We start from the raw sequence: 23,032 nt of genomic DNA, 5'->3' as shown, positions 1-23,032 counted from the left end.
CTGATCGTCTCTAAAGGTGTTACGGCATCACCTTTGTAACAAACTTCTCCCGCTTCTTCGTCGCGTACATGATCAAAGATATAGAATAAATTCTTAAATTGTCAATTTATAATAGCAAAGGAATTAAATTGACATTTATGATAAATCATGTAGTATATATTATCACGCATACACATATATGTATATAATAAAAGTACAAGTAAGAAGAAGACATTCTTATTCCTTCGTTGAAAAGACCTTTTCAAATATTTAATTTTTTTTCTAGCTTAACATGTTTATAAAAAAGATTTATCACAAATACAATACATTAATTTTTTAAATCAATAAGCAAATGCAATTTACTAAAATAAGTGTAATTGTAAAATACGATAAACTATGTCTATCATAAAAATAGAATTAATCTTTCTATCAATGAAGAGAGATTGATGAAGACTTATCAGAGGGAGCATTTATTTTTTAGGATACGTTATGTACATGCGGCTCTACAAGCTCCGCCCAAAAGAGCAGGCCACCACTCCATTTCCTTTCAACATTTTTATTTAGTAAACATCGTAATATCATAGTATGTACAATAATATACCTATCTATTCTAACGATATCACTGCGATTACGGATTTCTTCTTCTGCGTTCACTTTTTTTTTTTTTCGTCTTACGCCTGCACTTAGCAAAATCGTCGATTAGAATCTACGGCTCGTCGAGTTCCAGTCCGTCGCATTGTTGTCGGAGCGCATTCTCGTCGACATTTAATTTACAGTTTAATTAATGATTAGTTTCTCTCGGCGCCTATCACCTGTTTTCGCTATCGCGAAATTTGACGCGTATTTGTGTCCGCAGTAAAATGTTGCGCCGCGCAAATTGAACGTTAGCATCACGATGCGAACGAGTCGAGAGAGGCGAGTGATGTTTTATCGCTAAAACTCCCCATTTTCTAATTTTCTTTGGTGAAAAGTGAAAATCGCATTTTGAATAGTGCACGTGACAAATATTCCCTCTATCTTTTATACAAAGCTCATACACGAAAATACAAACAAATAATTGCGGTTTAGATGTGCCGTTGCCCCAGAATTTACGAGAACGTTTCTAGCACTCAAAAGAAAAAAAAGAAAGGAAAAAAAAAGGGGGAGAAAGATTGCGCCCATCAATGCCAAGAGAAAGATAGCTTGGAAATGAAGATGCAGGGAGGAAAACGATCGCCTTGACTATGCGCGAAGTTCCTCACCGAGTTCGGAGATCAGGATGAGGATGTGAGAGAGAGAGCTCGCGGACAACCATGGACTTCGAATTGGATTCCGATCGCGCCTGGAATTCAATTCTCGACTCGGCCGGCCACGTGGAATGAACAAAATTCGAATTCGTTTCATCTTTCCGAATTCGGGCAACGAGCGGGCAACGTGCCGCGTTTACCTCATTTTGCGGCTCGCGGAGTCGGGACGTATCCGCCTTTACTTTACGCATTAGAGTGTCCTATTCACTACAAATTCTTCAGCCAATGCGGAATGACTTGATCAATCAAACTTCGAGGTATCGATGGGTTCAAAAATTAATCTAAAATCGGAATTAAGCTTTGGGAAAGTAGAAGATGAAATTACATTCTTCAATTTTAGATTAATTTTAATTTCATATATAAATATAATTTTAATATTATAAAATTGAGAACACAATATGAAATGCTAAAAGCATGTCGCAAAACGAATAAGTTTTCAATAAGGGAAAATTATCTCGAAATTGGCTTGAGAGACTGCGATTAATACAACGTGTGGTGATTTTATTGCACCTTGTGTAATTGAAAAAAACTTAGAAGAAATTATTACTCTGTTACGCTCGTGGATGGTAGATAATTTTAACTTAAGTTCCATTCGTTTTCATTTATGGATCAACTTTTGCGCGAGGCCACGCGATGCCTGGTACGATATTCGGTCACGACACTTCGATTGCGGTCGACGGGATTTCGCTCGCGTGTGTACATGCCGCGTAATAAAACGGGTGTTTCATCCAATAATTCGTATTATTAGGAAGGAATATTACGAACGGAGAAAGAGAGAGGTAGGCGATCCGCGCTTGGCGCCGTTGCAGTTGCCAGCGGTTTCGCCCGAATCGGACAATAATTGCGCCCGAGTTACATTTGGAAGATGATGAATGCCGCGTAATGGTTTGCGTGAAATCGCGTTTGATTTTGGATTTGCCCCGAATCCCAATGGATTTAACCCGGCTAATCGTTGCCCTGAAGGAATCGAAGTTATATTGGAAAGAAATAGACGAAGCATTATCACAATCGAAGCGACCGAAAAGAACAACCGGCCGTTAAATTTAGGATTCTTTTATATAATAGAATTGATATTTTTACATTACAAATATTTTAAAAATATCTTGTAATCATTTATAATTTATTGTAAATTGCAATAAAGAAAATAGGATCAACATTAATATTATTTGCAAGCTATTTAATCACAGCCGAATTTTATATTCCTAATTTAAATTCATATTAATGTACTTTAACATTTATGATTTCATGACAACAGAATATACATATAAATATTAAACAATAACTTCATTTACAACGAATAACTTCATTTACAAACTATTAATTATTGTCTTTTAATTAACCCTCATTAAGGATCAGGTTCTTCGATTAAATATAAGCATTTATTAACAAAAGAAACATTAGTATAAACAATGTTATTAGTATCGCATTGGACGAAATGAATCGCAATAGAATACCTACGTGTAACAAAACATTGAATTTCAGAGACTGCATTTATTTTGGTTCGTGCAAATGAAATTAAGAGAGTGTAATGCGCTCACTTTATTTTCTCGGATTACTCGCGGTGATAATCACAGAAACGTGCCAATATCCAAAACGCTAAATAATTTATTCGCGGCCCACTACGTTAATTGCTTATAACCTAGATAGTATTTTCATCTCGCTTTATTTTTTATATAAAAAAAAAAAGGAGGGAAAAAAAATCGTCTGCGAACTGAGTGAGGAATTTCTGTTGTATGCATTTGCAAACATCTTGCACTTAACCGGAACAACAGGGTCATCGATATGTCTCCCAGACGTCCGCCCGATAACGGGAAAATCGATGCGGCACGCATTGCGGACTCGGTTCCGCGACTCAACGGCGCGCTTCCTATCTCTTACACCCAGTTTCCGCCGAAAAGAAAGAAAAATGCCAGCAAACTTTTGTTTCGGCCTCGACGCTCGTAACCCGCCCGCCCTTCCCGTCCGTGCAATTATTTTTCTCCCAACTTCTCATTGTCTTCGGGGGCCGTATATTCCACCGCCGAACCACACGTGTAAGCGTGACTCTAGCAAGTTCGTCCCTTGAGAGAACTTCCGAAATATTATCTTTCTTCTCGCGCTCTTCTTTCAAAATTATGTGCTCTTTCTGTAGTAGTCACGTGGCAAGGTGCTGATAGGTGCTGGCTCGAGATTTTTTATGAGCCTTCCCATCTCTCCTTTTTATTGACCCCCCTCCCCTTTTTTTAGAAGCGCATTTAAAAGAAATAATTGCGAGAAAATAACGATTCTGAAAAGTTCTTAAAACGGAAGTTTACATTAACATTGTTAACTGTGATGGTCGTATGTAAATATTTTTATTACAGAACTTCGTGAGATTTCATGATAAATTGTGATAGATCTTTCTACCCGGATAGAGTAAGCTAGCTATCTTGCGATGCAAATAACGAAATGGAAGGAAGATTTCAAGTGGTGACACATATACGAAAACGATTGTGCGTGTGCGCCGACGAAAAGACAACTGACCTCGATACGCGTTTCACAGTACACCGCCATTCCATATAAAAAAGTTTACTCTGAAATTTTGTAAAAACTTCTCGCAATCTCATACAAAAATTTAAAAAAACCTTAGCAATTGTAAGAAAATTTGTTACAAAATTGTAACAAATAAAAAGAAGACTACAAGTATATATTTTACTTTTCTGGATGGGCGTATCTCTATCCTTCATCGCTTCTCTCTCGACTCGTTACATTACTTAATCGCTTTTGACAAGCGACTATCCTTGCCGAATTTTAAAAAATTCTATTGGGCCAGACGGGGACATTCACCTCACCAATGTATCGGAGTCGCGCAGGAGGGCGAAGATGCAAGCGACTTTGTTTCATCGAGCGCAAATGGCCCGAGCGATATTTTAATACTGTCCGATCGCACTGGCTCGGCAACGGAAGATTTTTCTTATCGGCTTTTCCGAATGACCCTAGCAAATTCGACGTTTCTGCCGATGTTGGCAAAATAAATAAATACACCGGCAAATAAATGAGCGACACATTTTATCCACGTGCTGTTGCTCTTAATCTGTCTGTCCAATATACGGTTACTCAATAATACACCCAATAAATAATGCTAGATATATTTGAATAATAAAACATCATCACAACGTATTATTTTAAAGATGAGAAAAATTTAAATTTTATAAGAATGATAATTGAAAATATTTTTATAAATATTACATTATTCAAAAATTTAAATACATGGTAAATTGCGCATTCAAAATTTTTTCTTTTTATTAATTTCATCGATAATATTCACTTAGAATTAGAAAATATATTAATTTTGTTTCATCTCGTAAATGTTATAAGCAGCATATATTTAAAAAAAACGTCCTTCTTTCAAATTTTATGTTTAATATATTTTAATAAAAAGAAAATAGATTTCAATTATCATATCAATAAATTATGTTGTATCAACATTTCTGTTTAAAAGACATACTTAAGAATTATATTAAACAAAACCGTATGTTGCACAGATATTTTTACAGTAGAAAAGGATGTAGAAAAACTTAAAATAAATTGGAGGAAAATGATTGGTACGCTCTTTCCGCAGGAAGCAAAGCTTTTTCCGATCAGGAAGGGAAGCCGATCATCGTTGGCCAGTGCTATCCGGCAGGATATCACATCGAAACACACAAATGGAAAGTGAAATTATCTCTCTCTCTCTCTCTCTCTCTCTCTCTCTCTCTCTCTCTCTCTCTCTCTCTTCTCTGTTTCTATCGCTCATTGTAAAATTGAATCATGATGTCTCTGTGTCACGTTCGGCCCGGAGGCGTTTGAAGAGAGCCAGAGAGGAGAGAGGTCGGCTCGCGTTTCGAAGTTTCTCCATGCGGAAAGGCTCGCAAGGCGGTGTGAGTGTGATGTTCGCGCAAGTTATAATACAGACATTATATACAAATTCGCTTTGGTACGTGCCGATGCTAATGCCGGCAGCGTTGCGATTGCGAGCGCTTACTTGAACGGCGAAACCGGCCGACTCGACGTATTCGTCGCTGATTAAGGTCGCCATTAGGCTTAATCCGTATGTAGCTAGATAGAAAGCATGTGCCCGAGACGGTGTGCGTTTGTACTCACACGGCTAGGTGAATTCAACATGTGTCCGATGAACGCGTTAACACGTGCGTCATGTTTGTGTCTGTGTATTTTGCACACGGTGAAGCCTCCCGCGCGTTCCGTCTTTCAGTTTCCGTTTCTACCCACCCTATCTGACTATCGCGCCCATCTGTCTACATCATTTCATATCTCGGTTCTTCCGTCAGTCTTGCAATACGATCGTTAGACTGATGATGTCGTTAGACAGACGATGACAGGAGTGCTCGACATTTGATCAACGACTCTCTTGAGGTTTCTGCCGACGAAATGATACGCATGCAAAAATTATATCGATACGTTGATATCGTTGCTCTGTTGCGCCGATTTCAGAATCTCTCTCTGCATATAATCCTCTCTCTCTCGCAATATCTGCGAATTTAATTAGGACAACAATTTACGTATCTTAAGCGTGGTCCGTAATTAAATATGGAATATAAAAAAGCGTTTTATGTTTCTCTTTGATAATCCAGTCGCATCATTGAGAATGTAATAAGACAACCATCGCAGGAATAATAACGTGTTAATGAAATACCATTATGCAAACAGCATTTAATATTGTATTCAGCTCGTTTTTAAAGAACGCAGCAATAACAGCTATTATCAAATTGTATTCTTTTAAGAAACCACTTACCTGTGCGAGTATACCATATTATTTTATTTTTAAATACAATAGAATACAACGAGACATGGCAATTATCTAATATATGAAACTAAATGAGTAAAATTGATTGCAAAATGAAGGTAAAAACATATCGAGAAATAATTATGTCTATATGATTCTTCCGAGCTAATCAATGATCAAAATTTAAAACGCGCTTTGCCACCAATGACGGAACGCTTATTTATGCTTGGCCTACAATAATCGCTGGCGATTATTGTATTCAATTGGCGTGCACGATGGGCTTCGCTTCGATTATTGAACCGTTTCATTCACATTTATATGCAATTGTAAGATTAACTTTTACACAGCGTCTACCGTGTGCGTTATTGCTACCTATTTTTGGTAATTACATTCCACCAACACATGACAACGCACCGCGTCAATAACCGCATCTAGTTATTTTTGGCATGTTGCAATGGAACAATTACAAATATTTATTGATGCTATACATTGTTGCATTAAACTCGTGTTATCTCTCGTAAACGCATGTATTTCGATAAAACTTTATTATTCCTTTTAACTTTTTCATTTATTAATAATAAAAACTTTTTTCGTTTGTTAATAGAAATTGATATAAAATTCATTTCTATCAAATTATATTATAAGAAAAATAATAGAACACTAATTTTTTAAATTAAACTTTAAATTCAACTGTGACATATTTTAATTTTATTTGTCGTATATTTTTGTGTACTTAATATATTTGAGAATTCTTTAATATTTCATATTTTTTACATGTTTAAATCTTGGTTATTAACGTTTAATTTTACTCCAGTGAACTGAATTTTACTCCAATGAAACGCCGATGTCAAGTGTGTTTTGACAATCTATCTCTCTACTGTTCAATGCTGTGTTAATCAACAGCTAATCGAGGACGATAGAAAATTGGGCCATAATCAAAGTACGTAACAATAGGCTACTTAAACTGAGTGTATGCTGATTGCATTGAATTATTGAGTTTCAGTATTGTTAATCCAATTGCAAATCGAACGAGCATGAATTCAGATACATTTTCCACAATATGCGAATGCATCTAATCTTAAAATTTATATTAAAATATGTCTTATTTGATTATCAGTTCAAATTTATATTTGCACATTAAAATATATTTTATAGCAAATGTATTTTATGGTTTTAATTATTCGAATTAATCGTTTTGTATTATTTAATGTGTATTTAATAATTATAATCAATCTAATTTTGAGAGCGACTAAGTATTTGTAGTATAAACAATAACATGAAATAGATATTTCATTCAGTCTTTATGGCATATGTTAGAATTTATGTGTAATGTATAGTATCAATAATATTCCATTACGATGAAATAATATCCTAACATGTAAATAATATTTAGTGCTAATTTAACTTTTTAAAATTCAAATTATTAGTATTAGCGGTAATAAATGTAAGCGATATAAATATTCTTTAAGTAAGTATAGATGTCTTTTTTATTAACAAAAATATGTTGTATTTAATATATTAAATATAAATCTATGCGATCATAGTGATTGTCGAAGAAGAAAAGAAAAATCACAGAATTGAATGTAACAAAAAGGACGATAAAATCGATCAACTCTTCGATCGCCGACTATACGAAATCCTATCAGGACGACTATAAAATCTATAACAGTAAAACGCGATTTTGGAAAAGTGTCAAAATTCGAGGTATCTCCAAACGCAATATAAAACTAATCGCGAGGAGAGAGGACTGGCGTCCGCGCCAGCTCGGCAAATCGCGATGAAATTTATTGCGAGAAGCGTCGCCAGTACTAAAGATGGCATCGGGGAGTATGTGAGCGTCCGCAGCCGATTATCGGGCGGCAATTTTATGAAATACGGAAAATTGCCGGATCGAGCACTCCAGTCACGTTTTATTTTCCATTGAATCCTATCCACGTAGCTTGCATTCCCAAGATTCGACTGCTCGTAAAGCGTAAACCGTAAGGCAATCGCTCCTCGCTTTAACGCTTCTCGTAAATCGGTTTCTCTCGATGCGGATTACCTGGATTATCGGTGGGCCCGACCTCGTCGGCGGCGGCCCTTTCCCTCCCCGTTTGCGGAGAAGAGAGAGAGAGAGAGAGAGAGAGAGGGCGGATCTCGCGCGCCAGATCTACCGCGAAGCGCCCGCGCTTCCGGCATTAGCATCGATGTTTGCTTAACTAAATGCCTTTCTTACCGAAAGACTCCCTCTCCGAACACGTCGATAACGTGCACGATTCCGCCGCGGTTGAAATGCGTGCGATAAAAGTATGCGTCCTACTCGACTTCTCCGTCTTGATTTCCGACGCACGAGCTCGGCGCGAGGTCGAGAATATAATGGCTCATGAAGTGAGCGTTCTTCGTTTTCTTTTTTTTTTTTTTTTATAACAGGAATGAGCGACATCGCCTTACCTGACGTCAAAAAAGAAAATGATTGGATTCATGGGATCTTTACATTCGTAAACGTCTGTCTCTTACACTTTTCTTCTTATATGGTACGCATCACGTAATCTGGCGTATCGCTGACGGATTATAATTCACATTGCCTTTGGTGAGGAGTAATAATCAATTAACTGAGAGCTGCTAGTTACAAGAGGAATCACTATTTTTTCTTGATTGGCAGTTTTCTCTCCTTTTTTTTAAAAGCATCATGAATTATCGCATGCAACGCGTTCCTTTACCTTAACCCATTCTTGCGGGATCCTTTTGTGTCCCTTACAAATTGCGGTTCGAATCCGCGATCACAACTGTTGGGTGGACGCACGTGGAAAACGTATTCGACGTAAGAGGAACATACCGCGACGGATGTGAATTTCAACCGTTGATGTTGATTCCGCTTTCGTTTACACCGAGGATATGTACAAAATGATGAGGGACACCAATAGACAACTCGAGGACAATATCGGCCCCGCGGTCCCGGTCTGCATCGCTTCCGGTCGCTCGCCTGTAATGCAAAGACATCTTGGTTAAGACAGGAGTCTCTCTCTCTCTCTCTCTCTCTCTCTCTCTCTCTCTCTCAAGAGTGGTGAAATCTCATTGTAACATTTCAACGTTAATACGCAAACGCCATCAGACGGAAAAAGAGAGATTGATATTGCAAGAAAGTATCTCGTTATTTTTTTTCTCTTGCGAAATCTCGTCGTGACAGGTGTTGCATTATCTTTCCGACCGGAACTCGGCAAACCGGCTATACATTTTTATTACGTCAACTCTTGCTTCTGTGTTACGCGGTAAACCCATTATTACAAAAGATTCTTCGGGATTTATGCCACGGGAATAAATAAACCATCCATCAATCTATCAAGTCTCATTCAGCGAATATAATCTACTTCACGCGAACCGGAAAGGCAAAAAAGGGAGGGGGAGAGGGAAGCGGCCGGAGTTCCCGGGCGTGATCTGGATAACGAGAGCTTTACCATGCAGCGCGTGCTGGTGCCACCGCGGATATTTTCACATGGAAAGTTATTAAAATACTAGTGACGTGTACCGCGAGGAAAGTTTCTCCGTCGGTGTGACTGTTGAAATTAATTGAATCGCTCACTCGTTCGTAAGCGCGTTCGTTCCGCGTCGCGGAATGCGCGTCGCGAAACTTTTTAATGAATGTCAACTGCGAGCGATACATTCGGATAAATGATCCTGTTTTCTGGCGCGCAATTTACCGGACCGCCGGGCCGTGCGATCGCCACGCTGGGAATGTTGACCGCGACGATTTCGCCATTGTAAAAGTTTTGAGCGGACTGAACGGCGTATTAGGTGCGTCCTCCTATCTCCAACATTCTATCGGATATCGGTCACTTCGTAAAACGAATCGAAGTACAATTTCCGGACGCGCCTCCCTCTCCCCCCCCTCCCGTCCTCCTCCCCCAACCTGCCCGCGGAATTTTCCGACTCGGTCCTCATAAATTTTCCAAGTTTTGCGCCCACGCGAAACTTTCGTCCGTCCGTTTCGTTCGTTCGTTTGTTTGCCCGTTATCCGCGTTTCTTATCGCGACGCAGGAAATTTCAGAAGGATTCTTCGGCGGCCCGGCCCGACGAGACGATGTGGGCGGAAACGTGGAAGTAAACTTTACGAAATTGTTTTTAACACATTGTAACCGGAATTCCGAAGGATTATCCCGAGGTGCGCGGTTAATGGCAAAGTTTTCATGAAATCGGGGACCTACTCTATATATATATATATATATATATATATATATTTCTTCCAACATGGAATATCGGTCGCCAGCCAAGCAAGCGCGCTACGTTCTACGCGTGTCGAAGAGTAATTTCCGCCCCGTTCAAGAGGTATCAAGCGGGTAGCTGTAAATTTCTGCGAGCTTTTAAGATGTCGTATTCTACGGACGAGATTTCGACGGTAAAATTTTAAAAGCGCGTACTTAAGAGTTATTCTTGTCGTCGTGATTTGTTATATTTTTTTTTACGATAACCGCATTAATTGCTGCGATTGATATCGGACTAATTCGAAAGATAACCGAATTATTACGGACATCATAAAATTATATGATATGGAAATTAAGCATTAGGAATTTTTCTATTTAAAACAAATTATTATTTTAATTAATATTGTTATAATATAATATGTTGTAATATTTAACTTCCTATGTGTTTTAACGTAAAATTATATATAGAATGCACAGTCCTCATTTTAATATAAATATTATTTTTAATTATTACATGTACTATAATTTTATTGAAAATGTTAAAATGTAAAAACTAAAATTTAAAAAATAAATTGAACTAAAATTCGAATAATTAAAAAGCAAAAATTATTATTATTACGCGTTAAAATATATAATATTCGAATCACATTTAAATTTTGCCATTTTTAAATTCTAAACTTGAACACAAATAAAGTCAAATATCGGATATGTAGGAAATGTATGACCTACATGGTTATCAGTCATACATTTTAAATAATGGTAACGCTTTCCTGTCATGCACAATATATTTTTAATGGAGGATAACAGAGATTTATAAATCTTCAATGACAGATTTTGTTTAATTCTATTAGTGAAAAACCATTGGATAAATTGCTTCACATTAAAATATATCCGGAAGTTGAGATTTGAATAAAAAGATTTGGTTCCCTTTTTATAACATTTCACAAATGGCCGCTAGTTATATATGACTACAATATATGATTACAAATATATATCCGGATTATTTTCGTGTTCCATTTCATAATCTACACGTTTCATCAAACGAGATACGGGAATATTCGCGAATCACCAAGCGAAATTTGCTCCCTACCGACGCGTAATGTTCTCGCGTCGCGAAAAACAAGCCGCGATAACGAGCATAATTCAATGTCTCCCGCATGCGCTTCATTAATAAATTATTCAAGCCGGGTTATTGAAGCATTCGCCAACTCCGCGGCTCCTTGGTTCATCGCGGATGACGAAGGGCCTTATTATGCGAAACCGGCGCCTCGTATTCGCGTTCGTGTTCGCACGAACGCTCGCATATATACTCACATACATATATTTATATGTACATGCGCGCGAGTGCGCGCGCGAACTTCGCGACTGCATAATTGCCAAGAGTTTGATAGAACGGCAAGTTTCAGCCGAACACGGCCGAAAGCTGGGAAGGGACAGCTGCCAGCGTACAGTTAGGCCGATATTCTCCGGCTATCCGAGAATGTAGCAGACCGTTAGAATGATAAGAATTAAGAGCGAAAGATATTAAGAGTGAAAAAGAGTTAAAAAATATGCGATAAAAAATATGTGATAAGAAAGCGTGAGAGACCGTGTATTCTCATTCGCTATTGTCCGTTTCGCTATTGTCCGTTTATCGATGCGATTTATGGTCCGTATTGCGGACACACGAACTATTCGCGCGTTTCGATGCCGCGAAACTTTTCCGATCCGACTATCGGTCCTGAGTAGTTTTAACGACTGTGAACGCGGAACAGTTCGAGTTTACGAGTTGGCTGTGTGAATAGTTAACGTCTAGAGCTCCTTCGCGCGACACCCGAACAGCAGCGACCGATAAAATAATTTTGCACGCTATAAAGCAAGGGCACGACGACAGCCGGTACGCTTTGGGAATTCGTTTCGGGACGGAAATTGCAACTTACGAAATGGTCAAGTCGATTCGGAATTCTGGCGCCTCGGTACGACACGACGCTTAATCGTCGCACGGAGAAATCATATTAATTCTGCAAAATCTCAAGCAAATGGAAATTTAGTCCGACAGACGCATTTTTATTACTTCCAAATTAATTTAATCTTTTAGCACCAATTTGTGCAGTTTGCGCGACACGGAAAGGTAGAGAGATACGATGTCTTTCCGTTATTACAAATTTATTTCCGGTAATGTAATTAAGACACATTTAATTAATACTTGCGTAGATTTAATATGCAATAATTAATTGCAATCGCTAATCAAATAGTTGAATAATAAATATATTTAAAGCATCTCGCTTTTGAAAGGTGTTTTATTAATAAATATATTATATACGAATGTTCATATATTAATAAATATACGAAACGTAAAGTTTCTAATCAAGTTATTTTGTTGACAGAGAAATGGCATACGCTTTCGCCGAAAGCGCATGATCTCTCATAGCCGTCGTCTCGCGTTGCTCGTAAAACGTGTCGCTGAGGATGGAGCAAAGGACTCACAGGAGCAAAGACTCACCATTTAGGACATGAACCCTGATGGATGCCGTATTGGCGTTACTGGGTTTGCAGCTGTACTCCCCGGAGTCCGAGGGCTGCGCCGTCTGAATGAGAAGCCAGGAGGTGGTGACGTCGCCACCCTTCTCGGTTATCACGGAGACGCCGCCCCTGGGACTATCGTAGCTCAGGACGTTTTCATTGTAGTACCAGAAGATGTAGGCTGGTGGCTCCGAGCTGAAGTGTATGGCACACGTCAGGTTTATCGTGCTGCCTGCACCGACGTACAGCTCGGGGCCGCCCAGTATCGTCGCCGTAGGTACTGCGATAAAGAAGATTATTCCTTCGCTTTCCTTCTCCCTTTTTCCCCGCATTTTCTTTGTTTTTCCTCATTTTTCCCTATCTTCTATCTTTTCCCCTCTCAATCATTATTCTCCGTCCGGATAAACTCAAAGATCTGTGCGTCGTGAAAGCTTTTCGCATAAAAGCCTTTTGGAAGTGATACTTAGCGAACGAGGGAAACAAAGATTCTTTAAAGCCGCCCTCTGATCCGTGAGGAGTAACAAGTTGAAGCTTCTCTCAACAAATGTAGATAAGTCACGGTAATTGAAATAATAAGGGTGACGCTGTGACGTTGCCCCTTCTGACGCTGAATTTCGCTTTGGGATCATCGTTAAATTGTATTTTAATCCTCGAGGGCGTCTTTCTTTGTTAAATATATTTATTACTTTGATTCAAGATCTGAATACAGCGCGCGAATTAAGGCTAATAATTAAGGTAACATATATTTGATACATTCTGATATCGGAATGAATAAATACTCTTTTACGTTTATTCCACGGATTTATTTTTTCCTCTCTCTTCTCATTAATCATGTATTTACTAATTCAGTTTCGTCGTGAAATAAAATTTTTTTTTAAAACTGGAAAGAGGACGCGTCACTCTCGCGGACCTCTAGCTATTACGCGGATTGAGGCTGAAACGTACGGTACAGCGTTTCGGGCATTTTATCGAATGGGAGGACATCACGGGCAACGATGAATGAGATTAAATCGAACAAACGTGGGACTTACCAACGACGTTTAAGCGAAACTGATGCGACCTGATGGGTATAGTAGAAATCTGACATTCGTAGATTCCCTGATCTCGCTCCTGCGCCCATTTTATGCAGAGGGTCCACTCGGACCATTCGCTGTTGTGGCCCGTATTTTGTCTGTGTAATGCTTGAAATCGCTGGTCGCTCGTATATGTGTACGCTCCCGCCGTCAGAATGTGGATGTCCCTGTGCCTGACCCAGGATACCTTCGCAAACAAAGTTGGCAATAATGGTGATAAATGATAAACCAATAGCCAATGTACGGAGTATCCAAACTGTCTTATTATCGACCGCACTATATTTACTTAAACAAACGAGTGATCTCGATATCCAATGTTTTATGAACGAAGCGTATTCTTGAACGTTTAAAGAGGACAGAAACAGACGTTATTTGTTTCTAGACCTTTGAGTAAAAATATTTTCATGTATTTTTCACTTGTCTTTACATAAATAACTGTCTTATTTTTCATTATATCATGTTTTCTCTCCTGCACTTTATAAACGGAAAGCAATTCGCAAAATACTGAAATTTTGATATTATCTTTACAAAGCGAATAATAAAATCATTTTTTATACAATTACACGTAATATCTCGAATAAATGAAGCTTTGTTTTCGCGAATTTTACGCGTTATTTAAAATCATCTTTAAAAGAGTGATTTAACTTTTGGAAAAATACATTCATTGAAATAGGAGCTTATCTCGATAATCCATTCGCGCACAGTATCGAAGTTCTTGCATCATGAAGTAGTGCCTGATCAACTTTATCACGATTCCGGGAACGGAAGGACCGAACGAGAGGATTCGTCTATTTTCATGCCCGCGGAACGCCAAAAGCTACCGAGCCGTGTCGAAACGGTAAGAAAAAGTTGCGCGGAGGAATACAGAAAGTTTTCCGGAGAGTTTCGGGGTGCTTCCTCCCCCGGTTGTCGGTGCACGCAAAGCAGATTCCCACGAACGCGCGCGCGTTCACGCGCCGGTGCCGGAGTGTGAGACTTCGAGAGTCTTCGGCGATTTTCCGTGGAAACCTTCGAATGGAAAATAAAAGGATTCCGCGGAACGCGAAGCGATTCAACCGTCTTCTTACATTCCAGACTCTCTCGGAAATTCTTCAGAAATAATATTATCTTAGGGGCTGCATCTCTTCTCCGTCCCTTTTTAGCCCTCTGCATTTTTCTCGCGCGACTAACTTTCTTATCTTGAAAACAGGATTAACACGTCACCGAGGAATATTGTTAATCTTTTAGGATTGAACTAGTCCTAAGTGAATTATATTAGATTGCAGATGTTATAAACATAAAACTATAGAATAATAATATGAATTTAAAGGATTAAGGATCGATTTGTACAAATCAATTTTCTCGCTTCTTCTTCTATGTATAAATTGATTCGTCGAATTATTAATTGTAAGAAAAGTCTTCTGACAAAACACTTTGTCCAAAATTGTAATTATCGTTCTAAATAAAAGGAGCAGTAAAAGGATCGGATTAATCATATTCTCCGTTCTTTCGCGGAGAATACAACGCGACGATAAGTGAATAGGGACGAGAAATTAAATTTTAGCGAAGAAAGTTCGGTCACTTAAAAGTTAAACCGTAAGAAAAGGCACTTCTCTACGCTTTCTCGTTGAAGCTCGCCGTCTGCTTTAATATTCCCAAAGACTATTACAGAGACTCGTCGAGCTTTCAATGAAGTGTATGCATTTCTGCTCCAGCGAAGTGAATACTTTTATTTTTCTGCAGTTTTCAGATATGAAACATGATGAGAAAATCATAAGAAAAGTCTGCATGCAAAAAAAGATTGCGATATTAATAAAAATTATATATAATACATATAATATTACATTTCTCTGTGAGAAGATCAAGTAATATTTTTCGCTCAACAATTCTCATATTATTAAATTTAATTAGTATGTATAATAGATTACATCTATTATATATTTTATTACTAAATGCATGAACATGATATTGAAAATTAATTGAAGAAATACGCAATTTATAGGTTCGTTACACAACTTGAGCTTCTACACATGCATTTTCGTCATGCACGTGAATCATAATGCTACTAAATCATGGTGTCTAAAGAGTCGCATGCGCAAAATACCCGCACGAAAATAATTTATCGTTGCCGTCTGTCAGTCATCCATCTCGAAAGCAATCGCAAGCAAGCAACGAGAGCAAAACCGTAACATTGGAATTTGCGGTAATGGTAAAGTTCGACGCATATTAACGTTGGGTTTTCGCGCCGGGGCGCGCGTCCCCAATGCGGGAAATTTCAACCTCCGCTACGGAGGGGGGTTGGTCTTTAGCAGCGAGGGCGGCTTGGCTGTTCGTCGATATTTTCACAGAGCCCGATCTCGTATATGAACCGAGTGAGACCGGGAATGTGTCGGTTCGACACATCGTTTCCTGGTGCACACATACACACGCGCCGTACAAACGCGGACTACATATGTGCCCGCAGTTGGCACCACTTAGCGTATTTACTCGGCGAAGTTTACGTCTCTCGCGGTGTCTGGCTAGCGGTAGCTATTGCACGGGAACAAAAGCAGTTTAGCGCTTCCCAACTTATCCATCGGGACGAATGGGGCGACTCGCGGACGCGCCGGCGTGAGAAACGATGAGCGAACGTTGCATCCGCGTGAAACTGCAAGAAGACGTCGAATGATGAATGTCGAACATTAAGTGAAACTGGCGCGAGCGTAACGGGAACGGTGGCAAACGGTGGTTTCTCACCGCTATCAGCACCGTGCGTAAATTAGTCGCGTACGTGTCTTTGTTTAACAAGTCAGAGGAGTCGCGAGAGTCTACTATTCTGTATGATATTCTTTCTCTCATAGTGTAATTCAATTACTACTTTATTCTGGAATATAAAAAAGTAAATATTTCGACGCAATTAAAAATTTCTGGGTGATTTTATATTAATTATACTCATAATATAATATAATAATTAAAGTGTTAATTGTAAAATCAGAATTATTCAGAAAATTGATATATCCAGAAGTTAAAGTGTTACTAATGAGATTAATATTACATAAATTTTGCATAGAATCGAAGTGCTACGTGTCTTTCGATAATATCAGGAAAGGGAATATCTTTAGATTGGTATCATTTTATCTGAAGCATCTCGTATACGTGTGAACTTCACCTTTTACTATTTTGTTTTCGCAATCGTCTCTTTTTCATGCTCTTGCTCTCTTATTGCTGAGTGCAGTATATTGATCCTGTTAGTCGATAATTTTTTTGATATTTTTGTCCTACGGAATTTAGTCGTTTATATACAGCTTTACTCGCAAAAGCTTTTTTCCTTTCCTGTCATGTGTATGCTAACTGTCATTCCGTTGCAATGTCGATGCAGTAATTGATAACGTATGCGCAATGAATGCATTCCTAGTTTCGATAGTGGAAAAGTCGAAAACATCCATTGCCTTCGGAAATCTTACTCAGAATTTTATTTAACGTTATTTGAATCTGTTTATGAATGAAATTAGTTTTTTATTTAAAATAGCTTAAGTTGAGAATGATCATCAAATTAATTTGTTGAAATTAAATCGTGAAAATATTTTTTTTAATGATAAAAAACACATTTTAAACAAAGTACATGTTTTAGTTAAAATAAAATAATATATTACATTCCACATATACATATAGAATATATGTTTGCAGATCTAAAGTATTCAAATAATAAATTTAAAAGAGATTTTAAATTCAATATTGTAATCCGCGTGATGTTATGAATCATAACAGAAAGCAATGTAAATTCTTGTATCAATTATATTCATAATATAAATAATTAAATTGCTTTTTTTATAATAACGTTCTTATTTCTTCATTAATTTGTGAAATGTTTCCGTTTCTGTAATTTTGCCTCTTTGACTTTTTAATATCCATACGAGTTACACGCGAAATTTTGTACTGTTTTCCTCTCAATAATTCGATAGCGTTAGCTCGCTAATCAGACAGGCATTTGTATCATAAAACACGATTAAAAACTCTTTCCTTTTGATATCGCGCTGCATCAAATGTGTATCAGAATTTAATCCATCGACATCGAATGAAGATAATTTTGCTATTGTGCGTTTCCTGAAACATTTGAAACATTATTGCCTTCTTTCAGTTAGGTATTGAAAATGTGAAGTGCAATATATATGCAACATCTGTATATTCGATAAAAAACTTGTTATTACATAAAATTGTTATTACATAAAAAAGATTCCAGAAAATATTACAAATTGTTCAGTATTTCAGTATTTTAAGGATCATTAAAACCGCATTTCTTTCTAATCCTATTAAAATAAATAGGATTCTTATTAGAAAGGTAATTATTTTAATTTTTTAAGCAAAATGACATAAAAATGCTTTTAGATATTGTTTAGATATTGTTTTTAATTATAAACAACATTTATTGAAAACATTTATTGAAATTTTTTATATTTATATAATATATTTTGTAATTAAAGAAATAGAATGAACAATGTTTTTTATTAAAAATGCTTTGATGAAAACAAAATAAAATAAAAAATCAATAATTAAATGTTAAATTTAAAATTTAAAACATTCAGAATTATTTCACGAAATATTTAGAAAATTACACATTTATTTCATAATTTTTCAGATATTATTTCTGTCACGAATTGACATTCTTGCAATTATTGATTGACTCTAATATAAATTCTCGTTTTCTTTTGCTATGACACACACACACACACACACACGCGCGCGCGCGCGCGCGCGCGCACACACACGCACGCACGCACGTACGCACGCACGCACGCACGCACACGCACACGCACACGCACACGCACACGCACAATTGCAATTTGATATTTTGTGTAACTTTGTAAAACAAAATCTAGTGGTGTTATGTCTGGTGACCTATATAAATGTTTACAAAACCAGTCCATCACGTTCCGACTATCAGTTTCAAAAAATTTTACATTTATTACTTATATACAAACGTACTATATAAATCTTATAAAACTTTAATGATCAAAAGGGAAAGTATTTTTATTCGCAATTTTGAATTGTTAAGAATTGATGAAAAAGATATTTTAAATATGCACGGTATTTATCTTAAATGTTCTCCTTCACAATATTCAATGAAATTCTGCTTATTTTGAGCGTTACTGAAATATTGAAATAATTTATTTGTTTTCAATTTGCTCTGGAATTAATTTATATACATTGCAAAAGAATAAGGATAATATCTAAAATTTGGAAAATGCGAGAGTTACACTCTGAGATCTTAAAGATACACATCTTTAAGATTTCAGAATGAATTGGTAACACTTGCTTATACTTACTTTAGCAATACTTACTTATTGGCTTTGCAACAAGCAGCCTCGGGGAAAACTAAACTAACTCGTAAATTGACTTTCGCGTTGCGATAGCTTAACCACTAGTGCGCAAATAATTAAATTGCTTTGTGAGAAAGCAGAAATGCAGAAAAATTTTCGAGCGAAACCCCGATTCTATTATTAAACACATTTACCACGTAACGCAGCAAAATAACTATAAAGGGGTGCAAAGTCAATTTCTTTCTTTCATATAATATTTCAACCGACGCTTTTACAAGCATTGCAACAGCATTTCAATTAAGTCTCTCTCCTTTTCACTCCTTTTCACCCTCTTTTTCTCTTTCTTTGAAATTGTTTTAATTATTTCGTTGCAATTAAATAGTTTTTCAAATAAAATATTTTCTACGAGATATACTATAAAATGTTATTAACTTACAGTTTATGCTTATACTACTTAATGTTTTTCTTTCATCTTTAAGAAAACTTTAATGAAAAGTACTGTTTCTTTTTTTAGATATTTAATCTTTAATTTTTAACATTTAGTTATTCCAGAGACTTTTTAAAATACTATTGAAGTAAAATCCATTTGAAATAAAATACAGTTTTGTTAACTTTTTTTATTGAAGCAAGAGTGAGTGAGTAATTTAAGTTGAGAGGAAGGTTTTTATATTTTCAATCACTTAGAGTTCTAAAACTATTAGTGACTCTTTTTAGTAAAGAAAGGTTGATTTCAATTCAATACAAGTCAATCAGAGTTTATTGGAAGAAAAGTATGATAGTTTGGGAAGAACCTATATAATTTTATTTCTGTCAAACATTTTTTTCATTTTCTTATTATTTTATTCTTATTATTTTATTAAAATAAATGTGAAATAGGAAGTATTGTTGGTTTTACTGTTACAAGAATTTTTATTCTTGTCATCGTTAGAACAGAATAATTGAATTCTTGAAGTTTTTATCAAGAAAATGCTATATTGAAGTAAATACGAAAACGATAATCGTCGGCATGTGATATTCAACAGATGTAAATATTTATTTGATATAATCGAAACGATAAAACTGAATATATTTTAAAGATATTTGTTGTACATTCGTGAAAGATTATTGATAATAACCTGTGCAAAATCAATTCTATCATGTAATAACTCTGATCATTCCTTTCAATAATGATCATAATGGTAGTACTACGTCTACGATAGAATTGAGTTTCCAGTTACTTCTAAGGTCAATTAACGTTCAATCGATCCCGCGGGATTCAATTATTTTCTGTAAATCGTTTCTAAGATCCTATTATGAAAATCGGTTTCCTCTTATGCTTCCGGAGAGAGAGAGAGAGAGAGAGAGAGAGAGAGAGAGAGAGAGAGAGAGAGTGTGTGTGTGTGTGTGTGTGTGTGTATTTTTACAATGAAATCAATTCTTTTTCATTCTGCGTAATGATTGTAAGAACATTCCGAATAAAATAAACAGATTACAGAGATAACATCCTTGTTTCATATTTCAAGATGATATGTAGGGGAAAGCCTTACGGTTTTGTCGCCCAGATTGCGAACTCGGCACGTGAGGTATGCAGTTTTTCCAATCAGGGCCGTCACGTTGGTATTCTGCGACTGGTCGAAGGTAGGTTCCGGTTTTGACTTCGGGCCGGAAGAATGATCCAGCAATTGTTGCCGAGGTCTGGTCTGGATCGCGTGTCTGTCCATGTTATCTATCGTTCGATCTCCTAGACTCAGCGTGTCTGTAACAAGAGAGAAATTCGCTGATTGAGTATTCAGAAGTCGTAGTACACGCCGAGTGATTAATGTTACACTATAGTCCGCGACAAAGCAAAAATATAAATTTTACCTTTTCATCGCCATACCTTTATGTACTGTATTTTTTATGAGATATACGGCATTACCGCATCAAGACGTAGATTTTATTTCAGCATTTTATTTCTTGAAAAGTGATAAAAAAATATATTTGATGGATGTTTCTAATTACTTCTGAGAACTTCAGTTACTACTAGAACATGAGCCATGTTAATTTCTATATCAGAGTTAATTTCCGGTTGACAAATTAGCCTTTAACCAAATTTCATAGCCAAACAAGCGATTAGTGAAATTTCCGGTTAATTGAAATCTGTAATGGCAGCCATTAAACGCACGAGCGAGAAATAACAAAGCTTTAAAGCATTGACGTCCAACTAAACGTTTACAACTCTTTGAAATATTCAATATTGTGGCTAGCCTGTTTTTTCTTGAATAAATCGTTGAAATTCGAATTAAATACAATTCCTAACTAAATGTAGTCTCTAATTAAATGTAACTCTAATTAAATAGTTGAATCCTTTTGTAAAACCGATTCTAAAAATTTGTATTGAGTCCGACTATTCAATATTCACGGAAACTAAATATAAAGAGGGACTTTGATACGTAAGTGATGATTCGAGTCTTAGAATAAAATTTTTTAGAATATTTCTTAGAATAGAAAGTGATTAACATTTCATTTGACAATATTGACAAGACATTTTTAATTCAGTCTATTCACTGCTTCTATAGTCACTATCGTACAAAAGCGAAAATGTTTAAATTTTCATTTCTTAAACAATGACACATAATGTAAGAACTGTGAATGTTTAAATGCGCTATCTAAGCTATTCATTATAATAATTTATTGCAATAATTAATAAGATTTGAAAAAATTATAAATAAAACTAAAAATAAAAGAAGAAGAAATATGTTTGTGATATATAAACTTTAAACTTTTGAAGAATTTGCAAAAATAATCATGATTTTTATTTAACCATAATTTAGTTTGATAAAATTGTAGTTAATTGCTAAATAAATTTAATGGGACGATTCGAGACCCGTGACGTCAGTGTAACTATGCTCAGATGCTGCAAAATGGTCTATAGCACCGCGTACTTTGTGCATTGCAAGTTGTTGAGTTAGAAATGCACTCAGGAACGGTCGATATATGTCTCGAAGTAGCAGAAGTGTTTGCTTAGTGTTTGAAACTAACTCCACTGCATATTCCGGATTTAATGGCGAAAGATAGCAAGCAAATTTCATATTTAGGATCTTTAATTCACTCTTTTCTTCATTTTGGTTTTATTCGCATTAATTTGAGACTTCGCTTGTAATTACAACAATAAAACAAATAAATAACTAGTAAAAATATTATTGCTTTGATACTCTTAATATTCTGAGTAATCTCGTTACAGAAAGCTAACAAATTTAGATATGTACTTGAAACTTCCCCAGCGACGAGATTCGAAATACTCGAAGATGATGAGGCTGAAGCACGACGATCGACTGCGTCTTTTCAATGCGCGGATAGGAGGGGCGAGTAGTTTCAACAGCCAAGTGCATACAAAGTATCTATAGTTGAGTAATCAGAGAACTGTAATAGCTGCGGGATGTATCTATAGCCAGAGGAAGATTGGATGGAATTAGATTAGATCAGAGCTCATTACGCTTCAGCTTAAGAGTGAATTAGATAGAGGGTGGGTTGTCCGGGTAAAGGACTCGGCTTCCGGTTAAGATAAATCTTTCTTCATTGTTTTTCCCATAATACATCACGTTGATGATAATGGAGACTGCCATCTTGAAGACAATGGCGATGCCGCAGTGTAGTAGTATCTTGTCTTACGGAGCACCGAGTACTGAGCTTTAAGACCCTGATATAACTCTTCAGCTTTGGCATCTTTGCAAAATCTGATAGATATAGACCATATTAAGAGCAGCGCGTTTCTTCGTACTGATAATTATCTCGAATATATATTCTTATCTAATAAAAATTTGAATAAATTTGAACAAATACATTTTTCACATTCGCGCGTTCGAATAAATGTTATTCTGAATTGTCTCTCAACAAGCTGTACAAAAAAAAAATTTGTTAACGTAGAGATTGCTCTAAATATATTTAAAAATAGATTACATATTATTTTTTTTATTATCAATTTGCATTTTTAAAATTAACGCTCAAAAATTTCTATACCTTTGAATTAATTGAAAAG

The 23,032-nt window shown here is 36.4% G+C and overlaps 1 protein-coding gene across 1 annotated transcript in view; it reads right to left on the bottom strand.

Moving 5' to 3' along the window:
* Positions 1-8,387: 8,387 nt before the first annotated feature.
* The window catches only part of LOC112552727 (zwei Ig domain protein zig-8), a 33,991-nt gene continuing 19,346 nt past the window's right edge, over positions 8,388-23,032 (bottom strand). The window contains exons 2-5 of the mRNA XM_025218602.2: positions 20,562-20,770; positions 13,718-13,946; positions 12,667-12,966; positions 8,388-8,968 (exon numbers count right to left, since the gene is read on the bottom strand). Coding sequence (XP_025074387.1) covers positions 8,868-8,968; positions 12,667-12,966; positions 13,718-13,946; positions 20,562-20,770 — 839 coding nt within the window. The 3' untranslated portion in view covers positions 8,388-8,867. The remainder of the gene's footprint in view (positions 8,969-12,666; positions 12,967-13,717; positions 13,947-20,561; positions 20,771-23,032) is intronic.

The sequence above is a fragment of the Pogonomyrmex barbatus genome, unplaced genomic scaffold, assembly GCF_055798465.1.
Source record: "Pogonomyrmex barbatus isolate J1 unplaced genomic scaffold, ASM5579846v1 scaffold9, whole genome shotgun sequence".
Classification (NCBI taxonomy): domain Eukaryota; kingdom Metazoa; phylum Arthropoda; class Insecta; order Hymenoptera; family Formicidae; genus Pogonomyrmex; species Pogonomyrmex barbatus.
This window is presented reverse-complemented; position numbering and strand designations above follow the sequence as displayed.